This window comes from Podarcis pityusensis, assembly GCF_964106645.2.
Source record: "Podarcis pityusensis genome assembly, chromosome: 12".
NCBI lineage: Eukaryota > Metazoa > Chordata > Lepidosauria > Squamata > Lacertidae > Podarcis > Podarcis pityusensis.
In genome coordinates, this window is record NC_138037.1 from 35,200,129 (window position 1) to 35,221,372 (window position 21,244).

General features: G+C 38.8%; 2 protein-coding genes across 20 annotated transcripts in view; one reads left to right on the forward strand and one right to left on the reverse strand.

Moving 5' to 3' along the window:
* The window catches only part of LOC308459517 (uncharacterized protein), a gene marked incomplete at its 5' end in the record, with an annotated part of 32,576 nt that overhangs the window by 9,636 nt on the left and 1,696 nt on the right, over positions 1–21,244 (forward strand). For 2 of the 5 annotated variants that reach the window (XR_013978047.1, XR_013978048.1), the window contains one exon: positions 18,799–18,908. Coding sequence is in view for 2 of the 5 variants with exons in the window: in XM_080975114.1 (XP_080831240.1) it covers positions 6,511–6,599; positions 15,069–15,175 (196 nt within the window). Of the gene's footprint in view, positions 1–6,510; positions 6,600–7,848; positions 11,879–15,068; positions 17,340–18,798; positions 18,909–21,244 lie in introns of those variants that run through there. The other 3 variants (XM_080975114.1, XM_080975115.1, XR_013978049.1) reach the window with 3 other exon arrangements.
* The window catches only part of HYCC1 (hyccin PI4KA lipid kinase complex subunit 1), a 45,053-nt gene continuing 32,840 nt past the window's right edge, over positions 9,032–21,244 (reverse strand). For 8 of the 15 annotated variants that reach the window (XM_080974890.1, XM_080974889.1, XM_080974888.1 and 5 more), the window contains 2 exons: positions 20,252–20,411; positions 9,032–13,380 (listed from right to left, as the gene is read on the reverse strand). In XM_080974890.1, the coding sequence (XP_080831016.1) occupies positions 12,830–13,380; positions 20,252–20,411 (711 nt within the window). In that variant the 3' untranslated portion in view covers positions 9,032–12,829. Of the gene's footprint in view, positions 13,381–14,249; positions 14,547–18,693; positions 18,860–20,251; positions 20,412–21,244 lie in introns of those variants that run through there. The other 7 variants (XR_013978036.1, XR_013978037.1, XM_080974883.1 and 4 more) reach the window with 7 other exon arrangements.

Here is a 21,244-nt window from a genome sequence, read left to right on the forward strand (position 1 = left end):
TTCCCCTGCAACAAGCACCAGCAGGGCTGAGTCAGGAGCCTGAGCCTGCCCTGGCTCCAGATGTGAGGATTATCTCGTTGCCCTCTGCTGTGCAATCACATACAGCTGCTCCACTACCAGTTGTGTCAGGAGAGGCTGAGACAGCCTCTGGGTCTAGTAACCCACCGACATCTCCCGAGCTGCAGAGACTCAGGTCTGAGAGAAGGAGAGACCTGAGTACTCGCAGGAGAAGTGCTCGCCTTCGGGCGAGACAGGGAGGTGAGTCACCGGGGGATCAGGACCGGCCGTTATCCCGTCAGAGATAAAAGGCTGCCAGACCCTGCCCCAGGTTGCGGGAGCAACATTGCTGCTTGCTGGAACCTGCCTGAGACCTTGTGCCTGACCTAGCCCGGTTTCCTGCCTTGGCCCTGTTGAACTGACTCCTCATGGAATCCTTGGATTCGTGACCGAACCTGGACCGCGTGGCTTGGATTAACCCTCGGGCCTAGCACAGTTTGCTCCCGCCACAACCCGCACTCCCCCTTCCTGGGGGTGTGTTCGGGTAATTCAGAAGCCATGGCCGACCCGGTGGCCGCGCTGGCGACCTTGGCTCAGGACAACCAGACCATGACCCATACCATCCAGCAGTTGAGTGACGCCGTCACGGCGTTACAACAGCGTTTGGCATGCCGTATTGATGAATATCATCGAAGAGGTTGGCAAGTTGGACAACAGGAGATTGCTTGATACTGCTGGCTTCTAGAACCACTTTGTATCACTAATATATTGGAAAATAGTCACAATACAAAGTTTGGTGGGGATATAGGCCTTCTAAAGAATAATAATACATAATCTGCCTTGCTGTCAAAATCCTGGTGAACAAGATCTAAATCTAATGTCCACTTGGAAGGCTTGTATGAGAATCTGTTACATTCTTACTACAGTGGTACCACAGGTTACATACGCTTCAGGTTATGTACGCTTCAGGTTACAGACTCCGCTAACCCAGAAATAGTGCTTCAGGTTAAGAACTTTGCTTCAGGATGAGAACAGAAATGGTGCTCCAGCGGCGCGGCTGCAGCAGGAGGCCCCATTAGCTAAAGTGGTGCTTCAGGTTAAGAACAGTTTCAGGTTAGGTACGGACCTCCAGAACGAATTAAGTACTTAACCCGAGGTACCACTGTATAAGGATAGCCAATGTTGGGCCATCCAGATGCTGTTGGACTCTTGACTTTCATCAGCCCCACACAGCATGTCCAAAGATCAAGGATGGTGGGAGATGGAGTCCAACATCTGGAGGGTGCCAAGTTGGCTACCCATTGTTTAGTAGCATAAACTCAATGGCAAAAATGCAGTGAAAACACTGAGTATGTTCTACTAGCAATGGTGCTGGTGGGGAAAATGTGAAGTTAATGTGGTTTGAAGTAGAAGGAAAATCAAAGGCGTTCGAAGACAGAATACATTCTATTTCTACAACAAATTTTCCTCTGAAGTCAGTTGCTGCTTTACAGTACAAGATTCATTTAACAGGGTTGAGCAGGACAACATACAAAACGTTACTCTGGATAATTCAGCATTGAACAAACTAGTTCCGTAGACCACCATATGGATCATTAAATAATGAGCAACAATGATACTTTATTCCTAATGAGAACCCCTAACTTATAGAGAAGCACTCTTCTGTAGTGTTTTATTTGAAGTATAAATGAGTCATCTACCCCGATTGCTGGGGGTAGGATGCAAGCCTAATACGTTTTTAAAAAGACACAAAGCTGGCATTATTATATTGGAAATCTAAAAAGCAAGCATGTGTTCAAGAATGTAATTCAGAAGCAAAATGCAAAAATCTTCTTGACTAATTAGAAACGCACCGTCTGGCAGAAAGACAGATTACTCCTACTATAAGTCTGACACTAGGAATGATAGTCCTGATTACAGGCAAGCATGCCAGGACTGCTTTCTCACCACCCCTCTACCCACACTGAGATGATAACTTCCCAGCCCATGTCAGCACGGTACATACGCTTCAGAAGTCATGGAGTGACTACAGCAGTTTTCCCTGTGGATTCATTGTAGTTTCAAACTCGGCACTTTAAAGAGCACCTTTCGTTCTGAGTCCTCATTCATTTTATGTATGGACAGTAGGCTATCCTAGTCCAATCCCATGTACAACTTAAGGAAATTCAGAGCTAGGGCATCCTCAACAGATACTGTCCAAGATCTGCTTGAAGATTTACTGTGAGAGAGCCACTATATATAATTTGTAAATGAAAGGAGAACAGGGGACTTATAGCAGACCTGATCAGTCTTCTCTAACATGGTGAGATGTATTATGTATTTCTATTTAAACAATAGTAATTTCTAAAGTTCCATGTATGCAAATTTGTCCCCTCTCTTTTTGGGGAAGATGCATTTCCTCTTGGCAGTGTGCAAGTGGACATCCTCTGCAGAAGTTTCAAGTGTCAAATAAGACATATCTATAACATTTGTACTTTCTCAAGCCTTCCGACTATTTCAGAATGCATAGCAGGACACAGCCAATCCTTCTGCACACAGCATTTTCATGGTTGAAATATCCCTGTCACTTTTAGCTCTGTGGAGGAAGACGTATGTGTACCTGTATATTTTGCCTTGAAGGGCAAATAGCAGTTAGTGGGCTGGTGTAAACCAGAAGCATGAGACAGAAAGGGAGTGGGGAAATGCAAACTCCCCCAGCTACAGCACTCCTCTGCCCTGTAAGTGAGGACACACCTGGGCTTTAGATAAAGTGGTTAAAATAACTTTGGTTCCCCCCTCCAGGAAACATTTTAAATCCATAACATATAGGATTTCAGCCATAAGTATTATCTCCTTGTAGCGGGAAGTGACACAGACTCTGGTTTCCTGGGCTCACCAGTTCTCTAAGCCAAGCAAACTCATTGACTGGCTCTGGCTCTGATTGGTTAGAAAGAGCCAGAGGGCACACCCACCATTGTCAGCAGAGAGAGCATTTAAAAGCCAAGGTTCCCTTGCAGCTTTGTTTCATCTCATTACAAGGGATCTAGGCCATGTCTTCCAAACTACCATGATGTTGATTATCCTCATGGCCTATTCAGACTAGATCTAGTATACAAAAGTGGACAGGTCAGAATTCAGGGGCAGCCCATCCCATTTTGCTGCCTGAGGAGAAATGGGAAGGTGCTGCCTCCCCTGCCGCTCCCCCACCAAAGTCTTGCTTACCAGAGTTGTGCAGCAGCAGGGGCACCACCCAGCAGGATTCCTCCACCCAAAACAGCTGCTTCCACCCATTTCATGGGTGGGCTGGCCCTACCAAGAGTAGTTTAGTTGTGGAGCCACAGTGCTCAATTTATTTTGTATTCTGTTTGACCTGTTGCCTGCTTTCCCCACCTGTTATTTCAAGTAAAGTTCCACGGTTGAGCTAGTGGAGTCTGTGTGTGATTGCCCCTCAGGCTTTGGGAATCCTCACATGTGTAGATCTCCTTGGTTCCAGAAGGCCAGAGTGGTAAAACCAGAAATTTGCCTTATTCTCAGGAAGAAACAGAGGGCTGGAGAGCTGGCTTTATGCTCTGTGCAAATTGCAAAGGATTGGTTGGAGTCGTGGTGTGTGCTGGTCCAGGATTCTTGGCTTTAACAATTACTACTACTACTACTAGTACTACTACTAATAATAATTACTTATACCCCGCCCATCTGGCCGGGCCTCCCCAGCCACTCTGGACGGCTTCCAACGGGATATTAAAAACACAATAAAACATCAAACATTAAAAACTTCCCTAAACAGGGCTGCCTTCAGATGTCTTCTAAAAGTCATTGTTTCTCTCGTTTCTAGGGCTGTAGGTGACTTTTTAAAAAAAGAGGTGGTGGCAGCAACTACTGTACTAGATAGTAAGATCTGACTGCCAGCAGGGCTGCTGAGCAGCAGTTGGGGAAGGAAGGGTATGGGAGAGGCTCCTTTGAATATCCCCCCCCCCCACAGGGAAAATTTAGATAAAAAAGTTACAGATAGCTGAGGTTATATTATAAGAAATGCAGCTAGCATCAGCATATGAATATGCAGAAAATTCCCTTTATACCCTTATCTAAGACCAAAATTACAGAGTGCTCAAAAAGTAATTGCAAACCATAATTAGCCATTGTAACAAGTTTTCGCACCACACAAAAAAGCAATGGTTTCTGTTTATACAAATGGATTAGATTTCAGCCCAGTGCTGTCTGTTCCACATATTTCGTAATTTAAGAAATTAAAGATTCTCTAGCTGTTAATATATTATTATGATAACCAGATTCAAATAATTATAGTGCAGCAAATATCCTTGCTTGTTAAAAGGGATATTAGTGTTAAAAAGTACACAAGTTTCATTTATTTACCAGCTCATGTTTCGTAGAAATTAGTCATAACCAGTGTTCTTGAGACACGTTATATACTAGGCATACAAGAGGGGGTGGGGGATTTATTGCACACAGCATTGTTTAACTCAAGTCCATCATGTGCTGCAAAAGAAAAATGGTTTTGGACAAAATGAATAGTGTCTGAAACATGCATATAGAAATGGCATACTGAGTTTTGTAACAATATTGGCAATGAGTGAGTTTCACGCAGTCAAAAAGAAAGTATTTTCTGTCTCATGTGACCCCCATAGTACAATGAGTTGGTACTGTGAGGTGATTTGATGCTACATAGATTAATCCACTGGGAAACTTCTCAAGCCAACATGAAAAGTTTCCATCTATTCAGCTTAAGAGCTGGCAGCTGCTGTGCATTTTGATGTTTCCATATGGCATCAAAACATTGTGCTGCAGCATTCAGTATGGTTTTAAACAAAATGGCAAGGCTATCCTTGTATGACGGTTACAACAAAATCTATTTTAATCAGGGAAAGCACCTGTTTGGAATCTTTCAATCCAGTGATTTCAAATCTGATGATTTCAAATGTTAATTTTAGTTTTTCAAAATATATGATGGGTTGCTGTATTCTCTTTGAATACATATTTTAAAAGCTAATCTAATGGACACTTTCTTTAGAAGTGGACATAAGTGCTGGGGGTCTTGGAAGTCCTACCCCTCACTAGAATGCATCACTCAGAAAGCATTGTAGGAAAAAGCAATTTTTCTACCTTGGACTAAGGAAGTCTCTTGCTGTTATGATGTGGATCCAGGAGAAGGGAGATAGGAGAAAGCAGGTGGATGAAAAGCTTATAAACAGTGCAGAAAAAGCTCACCTGCTCTGTGTAGCTCCTCGTTTTTGTCATACTAACCCAACACTTTCTGCTCCAGCTGTAAGGAACTCTGCAGGCTAGGATGACTAATCAAGGCCCTCCAGATGAAGTATAATTCCTGTCATCTGTGACCATTGGCCTTGTTGCCTGGGGCTTATGGGAGCTGGAGGCCAACAATATTTGGGCAGCCATAGAGTAATCAGGCCTGCTATAGGCCCTATTGTCAGCAGTGAAACTGGGCAGTGCATTTTGGCTCATGTATTTGTGCCTATACATACAGGAATAAATTGGCATATAGGCTCTAATTAGCAATTAAGCACAAAAAGAACAAACAGCAACATGGAAGGGGCAGTAATAGTAGCAACCACTATTTTAACTACTGGAAGAGGCTTGAACTGGGGGAACAGGAAAATTCCCATATCGGGTTTTGGAGTGGCTATAAGCAGTAGAAATGTTGTGAAATTTGACTAGAACATGGGAGGATTGCATCAGAGGTGAGGACCCTTATGAGCTTGAGGCCTACATTCCCTTATGGCAACTTTCTGATAGCCACATGCCAGCTATAGGCAGAGTGTGAGGCCGAAGTGAGCAGTGCAATGAATATTCATTTCCCCTTTGTAAAGTAGGCTAGCTTGTACACACTCAGGTTTCATGAATACTGAACTACTTATGCACTAATGGAAAGGAGTCCATTCTGCACAACATCTAAGAATTAGTTTAATTAGACACTAATGACAACTTTATCTAAATTGTTAGAGCAATTTTAAATAATCCTCTCTAGTGCAATTTGGTGTAGAGATTTACAGTGTTCTACAATCCTTAGCAATCACTAGTATCCTGGGCAGCTCCCCAATAGCTAAGAATCTAAAACCAAGTTAAAATCCCCAGATGGCTTATGTTTTGCACATTAGAAGATCTTGTTCTAATTTTAATTTCCCTTTGCTTTGCTTTCTTCCTCACCTGTTTGTTCATTCTAATCCTGGCTTTGACGCAAAAGCAGGATTACCACAAAGCAAAACGCATGTGCTCAAGAAGTGCATAGTTCAGGCCAGGAATTTGAGCTGTAGAGTACCAATACTCTATCAGTTATAGTAGCGCCTTGTGATGTTACAGGAACACATTTTGAAATAAATATAGGATGAGTTCTAATCACATCTGATTACTCAGCATTCCACTGTTGTTTTGGGATGCTTTCTGCAAGAGGAAAATTTGGGGGGGGAGTGCTTTTTGCAAAATGAAACAGAACATCAGACACATTACTCATCTATAAAGAAAGAGAATTTAGATTGTTCATCACCCATCTCATTCTTTAAGAAATCAGTGCTGTTACCTGAGATGCAGCAAAATGGACTCCCATTTGGTGTTTAAATCCACTGGAGAGACAGCTCATACACTATTTTCAGGTAAGTATAGCAGTTTGCCTGGCCCATGCCCCTCATCTCCATCCTGTGCAACTTCTCATGCAAGGTAAATGTTCTAGAAATAGGTATCCATGTGAATGGGCTTCCTTCCATGTGCACCTGCCCTTTCTTAAGAGATGGAATTACACAAGTTTTGTTCCCATTTATGAAACCATTTGGTGAAAGGGTACATGAACATGAAGCTGGATGGCTTTCCTCCCACTGCATGCATGCGCTTGGTTTCTTTCTCCCACATGATTTCCCTGGAGAGACCAACTGGAACATGTTCAGCAAATACATTTTTCAATAGCTTCTAGACCAACTTAGTTCCTCTGATTTGGGTTCGGACTTAAAGTAACTGAACTTGTGTCCCATAGATTTTAGTGGAACCTGAGTGATGGTTAACTTGTCCCTTTGATTTCATTGGGAACTTAAATGCAACAAGTCTGAATCCAACCCTCTGTACTGAATGAAACCCAGACTACATCAGCAAATCCTGTCAGACTGGACATTTGCACAAATGTTCGCTTCCTGCATACTCACAACTATCCACATAGAACATTTGCAGTTGTAAAAACACTGCAATCCTGACACAATAGTCACACACCTTCACATAGATTAGCATTTTCAATTATGTCCTTAAGAAATTAGGAAAACTCTTGAGTTGTTGTTTTTCCCTATTTACCCAAAACTGCCTATTGAAATGAAAGAACACAAAGAAAATTTGCCAGAACAACTCTGGGTTTTCCCCCATAAAAAAGCTCAACAGCTCTGATCTGTCCTCCCCCCACAAAGCTCAACAACTGTGGGCCCTCCACTCTAAAAAAACACACAAAAAACCGACAATGAGTAGATCACTGCCAGTTTTATACTGGGAGTAGATCGCAGTCTCTATAGAGAGTTGGATGTGCCTGCTTTAGGGCAACTCTCACACTTAAAATTAAGGGGCCTTACATACTTTGTGATCGGTTGGAATATATAAATTTAATACCACCATTACAGGCCACCTTTTAATAAGCAACTCTTCCTAATCTAGTTTACATAAAACATTGATCATCCGTTTGACAAGTAGCTATCCATTTGACATCATTTCTAAAATATGCATCCTTTGGTGCCTTGATGTGGTTTTGCCTTTGGCCTACTGAGCCAAGGAACAGGCCTCAGAACAATGCAGAAGGGTGCAGCCTTATGTCGTGGTCAGGCCTACAGTTCATTTTGTCCCTATCAGTGAACTGTGCCATCTGTTTCACAGGCTGAACATCTATGACCTAAATCATCCAATACCCAAAGGGTCAAGAGCTTCTGACTTTACTAGGAGCAACTCAACTCAAGAATCTGCAGATAGTTGGCAGGTGATTTTAGGTGGGATCCTGACTGGGTGGGGGGAGAATTAAACTCTCTCCACAGCCCCAGTAGTAGCTGTTTACATAACAAAAAGTTCATGTAATCATCACATTTCATTTGTCCATTAGCATGTGCACTAATCATACAATCTTTTTAGCTTAGTAATACTGCAAAGAAAGTACTGGGGTAAGAAGCAACAATTTTTACCACATTAGGAAGTGTTTTTGAGAAGAAATCCTACATTCATCTTAGTCTCTTTTGTGCTTCAAACCATGAAGATTGGAATTTATTTTACCCATTGGTTTTACTTTATGCAATTGCATGAACTTAAGAAAAATGGATGCAGCTGCACAGGAGGGAAATGCTAAATTACAGTTCTTACCAGGAATATAAAAACTTTGGGGAAAGGGAACAGAAAGATCAAGGCTCAAAAGTTTACTCACAATTTAGCCATCTTAGAACCACCCAATTGAGTTGACCACAAAGGATAAAATTCTAATACAAGAGCAGTGGTAACAACTGATGAGGTAAATTCTGTTGAAAGTTGTAACCCCCAATTCCTAGTGGATCTGGCAACTGCATTGAGTGGAACACATCAACCAGCAAATGGGCTCAATGATCAGATCCCTGCGCTGTGCCGCACCAAACTTACTATTCTGTATTCTGTAAATAAAGTAGTCTTATTTCAATAGAAACTCTAGTCTCGTGTCTCTTATTTTCAGTCTGATTCCCTCCTGCACCACTGCTAGTGGGTTCACAAATTATTATAAAATTCTGATCCAGCAGTAACATACTGGAGGTTGTATTTGCTTTATATATGTGAGGCTTTGACAACAGAAATACAAAAGATGTTATATATACATAATAGTATTAATAGGCATGGTTTAAATAAGGTGTGGTATTTGTGGTGATACTTTAATTGCATTTAAAAAGTGGTAAATACTGAATATCGGAATCTCTCTTGGCTACGATTTCAAAAACCATACCACAACCAAGAAGCATAATTTCAATACACATGTAAGTATTCACAGTGTACATAATCTCAGAAACCAAGACCCTTGTTGGTTTATTAAAAACAAACACCAGACTCCTTATTTTAGGAATGTGAATTCTAGATAAGCAATTTATTTATTAAACTATACAAAACAAGCATTTTGTTACCAAAACAGAAAATATTCACAAACTACAGTACAAAAGAGAAAGTGGCACACTTAATTTAATCTTTCTCATATTGTTAAGGAACAATGTATCAACTGGTGTTAAGTCTTCCCTGTAATAAGCAAGTTATTAAAAATATACATAGAGCCAATTGTTTTCAAAAGTGGAACTATGCAAAAGGATGCAGTAAAGATTCAGAGAAAGAAAACTAGCCCATTTCAAAACCAAAACATGAAAAATATGTGCCCATCACTGAAAGATACATTCATAAATTTTATGTATCTGATCAAAGGCTGGCTCCCTCAATAAGATTGCTAAAATCTTTCAGTACTTGTTCTTCCCAGGTTGTGGTCTCCATTTTTTTCATTAATGTTAATTTCTTTTAAAGAAAACAAGTATTTGCCACCACAGCAAAGTCTAACAAAGGCAACCCAACTATGTTATAATTGTCTCACTATGGGACAAGTGTTAGTTCAACTGACTTTGATGAGAATTCAAACTCAGCAATGAGTCAATAAATGAACCAAGTACAGTCTGTGTGTGTGTGTGTGTGTGTGTGTGTGTGTGTGTAAAATGAAATGTTTCTATTTTGTAATTTAAATAGTAGATAATCATCCAGGCACAGAAGCAACCTCCCTAAAACATTATTTAGTGAACCTTTTTGAAGCCTAGTTTTCAGTTGCCCAAACCACAAGAATGTTTCAGTACTGATAAAATGTAATTATTTAACAAAGCAAAAGTAGCTTTTATATTCCAGAGCTGGTTTGAAACGTGAAAGTGAGCAACACAGTGTTATTTCAGAATGGAAACTGCCACTCACTAAAAATTCTGTTATACAAGTCTAAAGGTCCCAGGCATTATAAACCTCATGGTTATGTGATAATTTTTCCAGGTCCAAGATCATAGTAGGCATTTTGAGCAAGCTGGGGCAAAGTTCAAGAGAATATCTCTATCATACTTTACAGATCGTGCAATTTAAATACTTGTATCATAAGGCCAGAGTGGGGGGAAAAGTCAGTTTTATGAGAATTATTTAAAATATTCCAAATCAGTATTCCATATAGGTAGGATTATACAAATCACCCTTTCATGGCTTATAAAAGTGCAAGTTGCCTTTGAAGGCTAACAATATTTATGAAGAATTGTTTTTGATCAAGATGCCTGTCTGTCTTTGATTTTGTCCATACTTAAGTATGCCTGAAAGTTCTGTAGCTGTCCACTCCAGCTGTACTTTATATCATATATAAATATAACTGCACATCTGCAGAAAATCTCTTCTTGTATCAGGATGTATGCATGGAGGAAATATGAAAACTGTCATATATCCTATTTCAAAGTTACTTTGAGCAACAAGCCTGATTGCTAACTGAAGTATGTAGAAGATATATGTTATTTTAACCTTTCTGGCAGTTTATGGTGTAATTCTAGAACAAGATTACTTAAATGTGCAAAAAAACCCAAAACATTTTTATTAAAACAAAAGTATCAACTACTGTTCCAAAACTACATCACTGTAAACATTTTTTAAAAACATAAATATTGTATCATAGCATTTTAAATAGTCATAGGAAGAAGTTTAGCTCACTTTAATTTACAATGGCTATATATTCCTGTATAAAAGTTATTCTCTTCTGCCTATACTAGATAAAATATTAAAAGCCAGTAAAATATGGTGAAAACTGTAGATGCTTTCGCTTGTAAAAGGTCAAGTATAATACTGTTATAATAAGTAAATCAGTGATTAAACAAAATATAGGCCCACGAGTTTTTAAATTTCATTCTTTTGAGGGGAAAAAAGATTTTTTTTGAAACTGTCTAGTTCAGTTAGATAAAAGCTGCTAATTTTGGTTAGAGAATTTAGATTTCTAGAAATTAAGAGAAGACAATCCCTTTGATTTGATGGTACAATTTCTGACGATACCCATTGAAATCAATGGAACTTACTTAAGTTTGATCTAACTAATATTCTTACTTTATATCCAGCCCTTAAGTTCACAAGGTTTTCAGCTGCTTGTGACTTAAAGCATAAAGCTAATGAAGCACAAGAGAACCAAATTATATACTATTATGCAGTTCTGAGTTGAAATGTACTTCAGCTGAAATTTAATACTAACTAGAGAGGATGGGAGGACACATAGATACAGCTATTGTTACACTTGGAGATTACACCTTGGAGCCAGAGTCCACAAACAAACACAAGGCACTCCAGCTTACACTGTGGTGTGTCATTGATTCCTCCCATCTCCCCACTCTCACATCCAACCAACAATCTCCAAAAAGTCCATTAGAATCTAGTTTTTGGGGGAGTGCAGCGTACCCCCATGAAGAGAAACACCTTTCACAGAAGCCCATGGAAATGGCCTTGAAGTCTGTAACAAGATCATTTAAAAAAATCATTGTACCAATATCAGGTTTGTCGTTTTATACTTTCAGGTAAACGAAAATATTAATTTGCCCTTCCAAAATATTAATGGGTACATCTGTTCCAACACAGCCCACTACCCATATAAATAAGGCTCACCATTTTAATGAGATGCAACTCATAAGACGGGCTTAATGCAAGAAATGAGTGACGATATAAACTGCTAATCTACTTCCATACTTTAGTTTAATTGAAATATTAAAGCTTCTGAAAGCTTCAAGATGCATGATTTTGTTCAAACCTAACAACTCCGTAGAAACTGGAAACCAATGTTTCTTGTGTTGATTTACAGGCTCTGAATAGGGAAGGAAAGTTTGTCGCTTTATGAATTCACCTGTGATGTAAAAAAGCTGCCCTGTGCTGATGTTTGAAATGCACATGAAATGGGAAGAATTAGGGTCACACCATCCTGCTTCATGTTTGCTTGTGCACTGCATTTCAAGCTTACGTAGAGATGTACATGCACAATATACTGATCTGTGTACCACCACAATCGAGGTGTACAGATAGGACAATACAAGAATTGAGCTCCATGTATTTTAAGTCTGCATACACATGTGGCATTCAGCAGGTGAACAGCAGCTGGGTCAAACACACCAGGGGACAGCTCAGCACAAATCTTGGATCTTTGTATGTGTTTTAAATACAAGAATAGGGCTAGTATGCCTAAAAAGATACAAGGCTTCATTTCCGCCTCTATGGATCAGATATACACACTATATTTTGAAAAATGTTTGTTGCAGGTGACTTCAGAAACCAGAAAACATAGATTTCAATGTTTCAAACTTAACACAATGACCTCTATCCAGAATTCTGATTTATTTCCAAATATGTTTTTTTCATTACAAGCTACTGCATTGAGTGGACTCCTAAAATTGCTTTGATGAATATAAAAAAAGCATCATCCTCTTATAGTAAAATGGCACATATATTCTGGATTGCAACCCATTGTTCACCAAAAACATGTAACTGAAGCTTGCACAAGCAGCACAACCCATATTTTAAAAATTTCCCTGGTACAGGTTCATCATGTATTAGATTTTCAGTACAAACCTTCTTGTAGTACCATTACAAATGTCAATCCTCAAATTAAGAATCTCAAAGACTGTGACATCATTATTATAAAATACTTAGAATTGTCTACCCTATTCTTTTTAAACACTGCAATCCTTAAAACTTGCAATTTAGACATTATTTTCAACTAAGAAAATCTTTAAAGATATCTCAAAAGATTTTTTTAAAAAGGGCACCAGGGCTATAGTACTAGCAACTGAATCTCTTTTATACTGACAAATTAGTCAGGTGCTCCTTAGTCTGCTGACAAAGTTATGCTGATGGTAGGTGGTCGTTGCTGATTTGGCTGTTTGCTTGAAATAGGAAGTTCTATTCTGTCGGCTCCAAAAATCAGATTCTCCTCTTGCAGACTACAGACTGAAAATCTGTTTGCTTCTGTGCCACTGTGGTGATTATTTGGGACTACACCACCACTGACCTGCTCAAAGGATTTGCTAAAAAGAGTAGTGCTAGTTCTAGCCAAACTATGACTGCCTGGCTTAGGCAGAGATTGGCTGCTAGTCAGGGTCAGTCTCTTTAAAGACAGAAGCTCTAAATTCTCACTCATTGCTCGCTGGTTTTGTTTACGAGACAGATGATCTTTGTAGGCTTCACCAACAGTTTCTTTTTCTTTTCCTCCAACCTTGCTTCCTCCAGACCTCCGCTGACTCTTGCCTAGCTGAGTCTTGTTACTGGTGTTGCTGCTGAAAGCAGAATGATTTGTGGTAGAAGGAGCCCTAGAGTAAAAACCCTCATCAACTTCAGACACCTCTATCAGTTCTTCTTCTGGAATGCCTAGTTCATTACCTGCATAGAAAAAGATGACAATTAACATATGAATTTACTCAACCATGTTTTGCAAGTGATTGCATCCAGTACTGTTAAGATTTTGGCATTTCTTAGCACAAAGCAAAAGATTAAGGAGAAGATAGAAAACTTACCAATTATCTCAAATTGACAAAAAGTGTACAGTAGAATTTATATCAGAATAGTAAAGTAAATTTATTAGAAGCATGCTTATAATCTCATTTTGTAGCAATTTAAAAAAGTACTCATTATTCATGCAAAAGGTTAGAAAGATGTTAGATATATTACAGAAAGGTAGAAATATATTTATTCCAAATATGTGCAAAGGCATCTACATAACTATCTGCATAGCGAATCAATCATGGCGCTAGATAATCAGGGCACCATAAAAGCCAATACGGCATCACCTGCAGGTTCTCAAATTTTAGCAAACCCAACAGTGCTTATATTTCAAGGACTGAAAGGTCACATTCTGCAGTACAAAGTGGTTTAATGAGAAGTCTAGAAACCTTACACACTGGAGTATTAGCTCTCATGGCTGCAAAGATTTAAAATGATAAAAATAAAAAATAGGATGAACTGACATGGTTTATGTACATTTCGAAGAAATTTTTCCTTAAGTGACTTTGTATAGCTAAAAGATTAGTACTGATCTAAAAATAACTCAGTTGCCCGCCAATTTGAAGTCTCTCAGTGTGGTTTCCCAAGCTAAAACTTAAGAACTACCAGCATGCTAACAATGTATTCAGCACAAAGATCCGTTCTATGTGCAAAGCATGCAATTGTGTTTTATTCAAGGTAACATGCAAATATATTTATTGTATACTGTAATCTTCCAAACATGCAGCAGTGACCCTTTCAATCGATACCTTCTGAGTGTAGCTACAAAGTGCTCTGCTAAAACTGCACTCTGCCAGGTGAGCTTATTCCATCCTCCATAATTTTTCTTACAGATTTTTGCCTCCTGATCTCTGGCATGCCTTTGCTGTCAACTCTAGGATCTGTAGGTGCTTCCTGCACACCCTGTATATGCTGAGCATCATTCTCTGTTGGTGCTCTGCTTTTTTCCCCATTCCCGGTTCTCTCTCCAGTCACATTTGTAACACTAATCTCGGGTATGACAAAGTTGCCCGATTCAGTAGTGTCATTAGCATTATCTGGTTGTTCTAGAATTAAAAAATGGATAAGACAAAACAAAAAAAATGGCTGAAACAAAAACATGGAGACAAAAGAAAAAAAAAAGACGAAAAAGACAAATCTGACAAAACTAGAAGGCTGAATGTTATGAAGTCAGATGTTTTGCTTACTGTCCTATTATTTAGCAATATTAGTAGGAAGGACATACATTATTTCTGAGAGTAAAGTGATTCTGCTGCCACTAGAACATTTAAAAATGAAACTCTAGACATTTCAATTATAGTCCATGTCTTACCTGTCAGTTGCTGCTACTGTAGTAAATACGTAAATAAATACATTCATTCTAAAGTTATCATGTAAAAGTAAACTATAATAAATCCAGAAACAGCATAATAAAGTAATTTCCTTGTAGGTTGCACCGTAATATATTGGAATTTATCTGACTCACAGAGTTGTATTATAATCAACATTATTTCTGTATTAATTTTACATTGCATAAAATTGACATTTATCCTACATATGGAGATTCACTATGCTAAATGTTTTTACAGAAAATATTTTGAACCTTTCTGAAGCCAGGCAAATGTGCCATCTCCCCTTTGTCTCCCTCTGGGCTTCAACATATGGCCCATCACCCTGTGGACTGATCCCTATTTGAGCCCTGTTTCTTTGGGTAGGTACATGAGCATTCAGCCTATATAAAAGATCATAAAAAGGCTGTGAATCTTCCCCAATGTTAGTAAAATAATTTCTAACATTTGTATCACACCTTTATTATGAAACACTCATGGCAGCTTAACAAAACGATAAATAATGTTACAAAGAAAACTATAAAACATCAGTAAAAAATGAATCCTAAAAATTGCCAATAAGTGATATTTCAGCCAAATATTACAAGTCCTTTGTGTTGTGGATCTTCACGCTGCCAACCTTGATTTGTTATAGGAAGAATATGGTATTAAACTGAGGAAGAAACAGTTAGATGCACTGCTGTCATGATTGCCTTAATCTATGAAGGCTTCCTTATGCACATTTAACACTTGATCTGCACAACTTCTAGCACACATTTTGGAAGTTTTCTGTTGCCATTTACATCACTTCTAAGGGGAAAGCAGTAACAAATACCAGCACCATAGTACACTTGTAGCGCAACTGAAATGTTGAACTTTACTATATTAGCATGCAAAACTTACTGGTCCTTTGTGTTGCTGAGCAACTTAAAATAACTAAGAGGTTCTGCTGGTTGTTGGGCAGACAAAAACTAAAGAGTTTTTAAAAAGTGTTGAATGATTATTAGGGGCCAACGTGACTAGTAGAATCAGCTTCATTAAAAGAAAAAACATGAGGGCAATAGATTCAACCAAATTTGGAACAAAACAGGGCCTGAATATCTAAAGGTCATAAGGAGGTCATGAGCTTTGTAACAAAATGGAATGCTCAGTCTAAATGGAAAATGAACAGACTACAAAAATACATAGACACTGTCCAATCAGATTTTGAAAGTTCAATCAGTGGAAGGGAGATGGGCAGCACTGGAAAGAGCTGCATCATCAACTGCATTTTTACAAGTTAAGCACCCTGAAAACCATATAGAAAAACAGAGGCTTAACACATCTTTGCAACGTTAGTCACAGTATTCAGTAATTCATAGGGTTTTTTTACTTTAATAACACATTTAAAAAGCTGAACTGGCACACTAAAGAAAAGAAACACAGAATTACATTTTGTCCTTCTACAGCATTTTGACTCTGATTAACTGGAATCTTAACCTCAGAGATTCAGATAGCTGGCTATCACCCTATGGCACTAAGTCATACTCAGAGTAGACCCAGTGAAGTCCATTATTTCAATGAGTCTACTCTCCAAATCACCCATAATGTATTTACAGTCTCAGAATACATTTTCCCTTTTCTAAAATCAAGCAGTTAGAACAATAAATATAAAAGAAAAACACTGTATTTTTATGTTAGAGTTGTACAGATGATTTCTGGCTTAGAGAATACTATTACAAGGCAGCAAGTGTATTTAGGAAGACAGAGGATTGAAAATATTGAAGACCTGGGAGCCAAGTAGTTTTGAGGTCAATTGATTAAAGATAAAAAATAAAATTGTTCCATTTTATAGCAAATTCAGGGACTCAAGTGCCTATCAGTTTCAAAGCGAAACAGGACAATCAAAAATAAATGTATGGTTTCTATATACTAGGAGAATCCTATATTAAGATAAATGAAAAATTGTAAAACTCCAAGAGTAACCCAAATGCACACCACTGGAGATTCAGAACTCCCCAAAATGTTGAGGACAATTGAGCTTACATGGGAAGAAAGGGGGGTATAAAAGGAACCAGATGTCTGGCAGATTGTGTGGAACATGGAAGGTAAGGAACAAGAGGACACCATCCTGCTCAAACCCCTAACAGCTCACAGTGAAGTGGGATTAGTTTGGGGAAACATGAACTCAAAGATTTTTTAAAACCCTGCCTCCATGGTACTACATAGGAATGTTTTAGGAAAAACAATACATTTTGTTGCTCATCACAAATCCTTGCCATATATCTCTAGAATGCTCAGGTTGCAGGCTGGAAGCCCCTTCTCAACAGAGCAGGGAAAGGTGTGGGAAGGAGGGAAAAGAAGCAAAGAACCACAAAAAGGAGTCCTTTTCCTTTGCCCCACTCCTGCAAGGACTGAACAGGACTACTAGGCTCCTGTTTCAGGCTGCTTGCTGTTCTTTTAGGGCTGGGGAATATACCCCCAATATTTTGTTCCAAGTCCCAGTTCTTCATTCTTATACAGAAGTTGAGATCTCCAAAGCATGCCAATTCAGCAATAAAATTGGCTTGGCTAAAAATTAACCCACCTTTTTGGCATCCACATATACACTTTGTGTCATTATACCATCGTTTACAAGAATGACATCCTTTTCTAAGCATTCATGTTCTATGTTGCTCTCACCAATATCTGATTCGATTTATCTCAAGCTACTAAGTATGGACGCGGGTGGTGCTGTGGTCTAAACCACAGAGCCTAGGGCTTGCCGATCAGAAGGTTGGCAGTTTGAATCCCCGCGATGGGGTGAGCTCCCGTTGCTCGGTCCCAGCTCCTGCCCACCAAGCAGTTCAAAAGCACGTCAAGTGCAAGTAAATAAATAGGTACCACTCCGGCGGAAAGGTAAATGGTGTTTCCGTGTGCTGCTCTGGTTCGCTAGAAGTGGCTTAGTCATGCTGGCCACATGACCCGGAAGCTGTCTGCGGACAAACCGCCGGCTCCCTCAGCCTATAGAGCGAGATGTGCATGCAACCCCAGAGTCGTCCGCAACTGGACCTAACGGTGAGGGGTACCTTTACCTTTATTGAGTATGGAGCATAGCTTCCCAAGCTCAATGCTCAAGAAATTAAGAACTCACTAGAGCTGTACTTTTCTTATGCAAATTAACTTAATAGGAAATGAGAATAATAATGCTATTGTTGTAAAATACATACACAGAAAGAGAAAAATCCAAGTCCAAATCTTTCAGATTCTAAAATTGCAACCTGATGAATGACCAGCTAAGTTTACCATCTTTGAGTTAAAAACTATCTGAAGTGTTCTCTACATAAACACATGGAACTGAATTCCATGCCTCTACTAACACTGAAAATCTCTCCCACTTAGTGGCATGCTTTCCGTATAGAGAGTTTATGGCATTGATCTGGACCTCTGATAATCTGGGAGTGCCTGTTTTAATGCCCACAGTACATGTTTTGCTAAATCATTTTGCCCCCACCTGTGTGAAGTGGTCAGGTTGCAGCAGTAGGGTTTATGTTCTTCTAGGCAGTTGCAATAGGTTGGTGTAGCAGGATTAGTGATGCCACCTACATGCACACTGGTTAATGACACAAAGTAGCAAAGGAGGTAGTTAATTGGAGATGACTGCAATGGAACAGGGAAATGCCTCTTTTCTACTCTGAATCAAAGCTTTGAAACAAAACACTGTTTTCCTTTGTGGTAAGAAGGTCAATGCCTGGAAACCCCCAATCTTTTCTTCTGGATTATTTTTAAACACAGTTAAGTTATAAAAGTTCTCTTTCATGAGACAAAGAACTTTCCCCCCATTTTACACAATATAATGACATCACCTTCCTGAATTGAAAGCTCACAATTTACTAACTCTTAGGAGTCTGCAGCAACACTTGCATACCTGGCAAATAATTGTTCTTCTTAACAAAGTAACTGTTCATCTTTATTGGAGTCAGTTGCTTTACTAATACTATCAAGCCTCTTTCCTTACTGTTATCTGCTGCAGCAAACACTTGTCCTAACCATTGACTCGTGAACTTCAGCACCTGTATCATCAAGTATGACTCCTGCAGGAAGGCAATATTAAAGAATGGTTTGGTTTCTAAAAAGTGCAAGGTATTTAACTTTTCTGGACTATCAAAATATTTAGTTTCATAAAAAGATACAAAATTGTGTTCGTTAGAAGGAAGCAGTGCTACATGTCCTTGGACCATTATTCTGCAAGTTACTGAATTTAGAAATGCTAAGGTTTAAACAGTATAGAAATGCCTTAAACAAATAAATAAGTGAAATTTGGGCAACACTCCAAATCTTTCTTAACAGTTTCTTAACAAGGAGGAGACAAGACAGAAGCAGCAGCTGGCCAAATCAGTAATCAAATGTACTTCTTAGTAGTAGGGTTTTTTTTATAAAAAAAAGCATTCTGCTGCAGTTCATTTAGAAGACAGCAATATCTCTGCATGATCAGATTCATCACAACAGATACCACTAACCTTTACAAATTGAGCTTTAAACCACAGGACTGAAGTGAAATACTCTACTGATCTCCAAGATAGTCAGAAAACATCATTTTCTATTAATAGGTTCTCCAGTGACTTTATATCCGTAGATAAAATTGGAAAAAGGTTCCCAGTCCAAAGGTTGTTGAAGTGGTAGGATAAGCTTATCAATCTGCTTTTTGATCCATAATGGATATAAATCCATTATGTGAGTGATAAATCCCAGTAAATCTTGATACTGCCCCTCAATATGTTGTAGATGTTGTCTTGTTTTATACTAAGTATGCCTAATTTCTCTCAATAGAATGTGTTGTTTTCTGCAGGATGAAATAAGCCTCAGATCACCCAACTGGGGAGAAGGGTACATTCAAGATCCATTCTAATGATCAAAAGTTGTGATTAAATAATTTCATAGTGACTATCCCATAAACAAATGAAAGTAAAAGGCCTTGTACATAGGGATGCTACTGCTTTGCAACATATTCTTAACACAAAACCTACATGGAAACTTTAAGAGCTAAATAACTATAATAAAAATCACTGATTTGATAAACTTCACTGTTTAAAATAATGAAGTTCTAGTTATCTTAATTTACAGAGTTTAATTTACTCTTGGGAATTCAATCTATTATTTTGCTTCTTAACGAAATTATATACAGAAGCTTTCAACCTGAGATTAAAATTCCAGTTACGATCAAATTCTGGATACGGGCAGCTGAGGTGCACACCCACACTAATTTTGCAGTGTACATATTAAAATTTAGGAATAATGAATGGTAAACTGAATAAGCATAGAGTTATTTATGCATCAGAGTACTGATACAGGAAGTCATAGTATCTCTTTGTATAAAAGAAATTAAATAACGCAATTAATTCATCAGCCAATTTAATGACATTCTGGAAGCCTTGACTTCTAGAATTTAGTTAATAAATTGTAGTTTCATTAACTGCATTTCTTACCATGCCTTTTCCATCTATGGCCCCGAATAGACATGCTGGTCACTGCATTTCTTGATATTCTAGATGCAGTAGGTGTAATTTCAACCTGAATACATTTTGTACCTTCTTTATTAGATTTTATGGCACCTTGAGGCAATGAAGCTTTTATTGCATTAGCAACCTAAGAAATCAACAAAAAAGTGTGATAAATTTTCAACATTAACACCAGATTTTGAATTGAAGCAACAACATTTCATATGTATCAAGGAAAGCATCAATGATGAAAGTCAAAACAAAAAACAGTTTGACTTCCATCTGTTCAATTATGGCTTTAGAAGATTAGTAAACAATTCAGACTGAGAACACTTGCCTTAAAAGCTGTTGCAGAAGTCCATTTATAATCATGTTTCCCCCTCCTGGCTGTCTTTTAACTATCCACTGTCATTCCAAGTGTACAGAAGTCCTTGTTTCTGACTATTTACTGTGTGCTCTTAAAAACTGAGAGACTATTATGCCTTAGGCTTTGGGTCCCCAATATTGTATCCATGGACACTACAGCACCTCGGCAACCACCCAGGCCCCTTGTCCCTCTCAATTTGCAAATGTTCTTAACATAGTTTTTGGCCCTTTTTTGGTTGATGTAGGAGGTGGTGATTGCTTTTTGGTCTCTGTATTGTATTTTTGGAGGGGTGTCCAGGTGCTTTTATTGGGAAGGGATCTGAGCATCACCAGACTGTCTTGTGAAATGAGAATTTTGTGGTGCCAACAACAGTTTTAGATTTCCATGTACCCCCAGGCCCCCCAAAATGGAGTTGGGCCGTCCTGTTTTAGAGGCAGCTTTGCCCTTGGAAGGCTAGGCAGCCATGGCCAGGAGTGTGTTTGTATAGCTTAGGCCAACTGTACATATTCTTGGAGAATGCATGTCTGCCCTTGATTATGCATGTCCTAGTTTACACCTAGAGCTTCCAATCAATTTCCAGTCCTAATTAAAAAAGCGACTCATAAGTTTTTTAA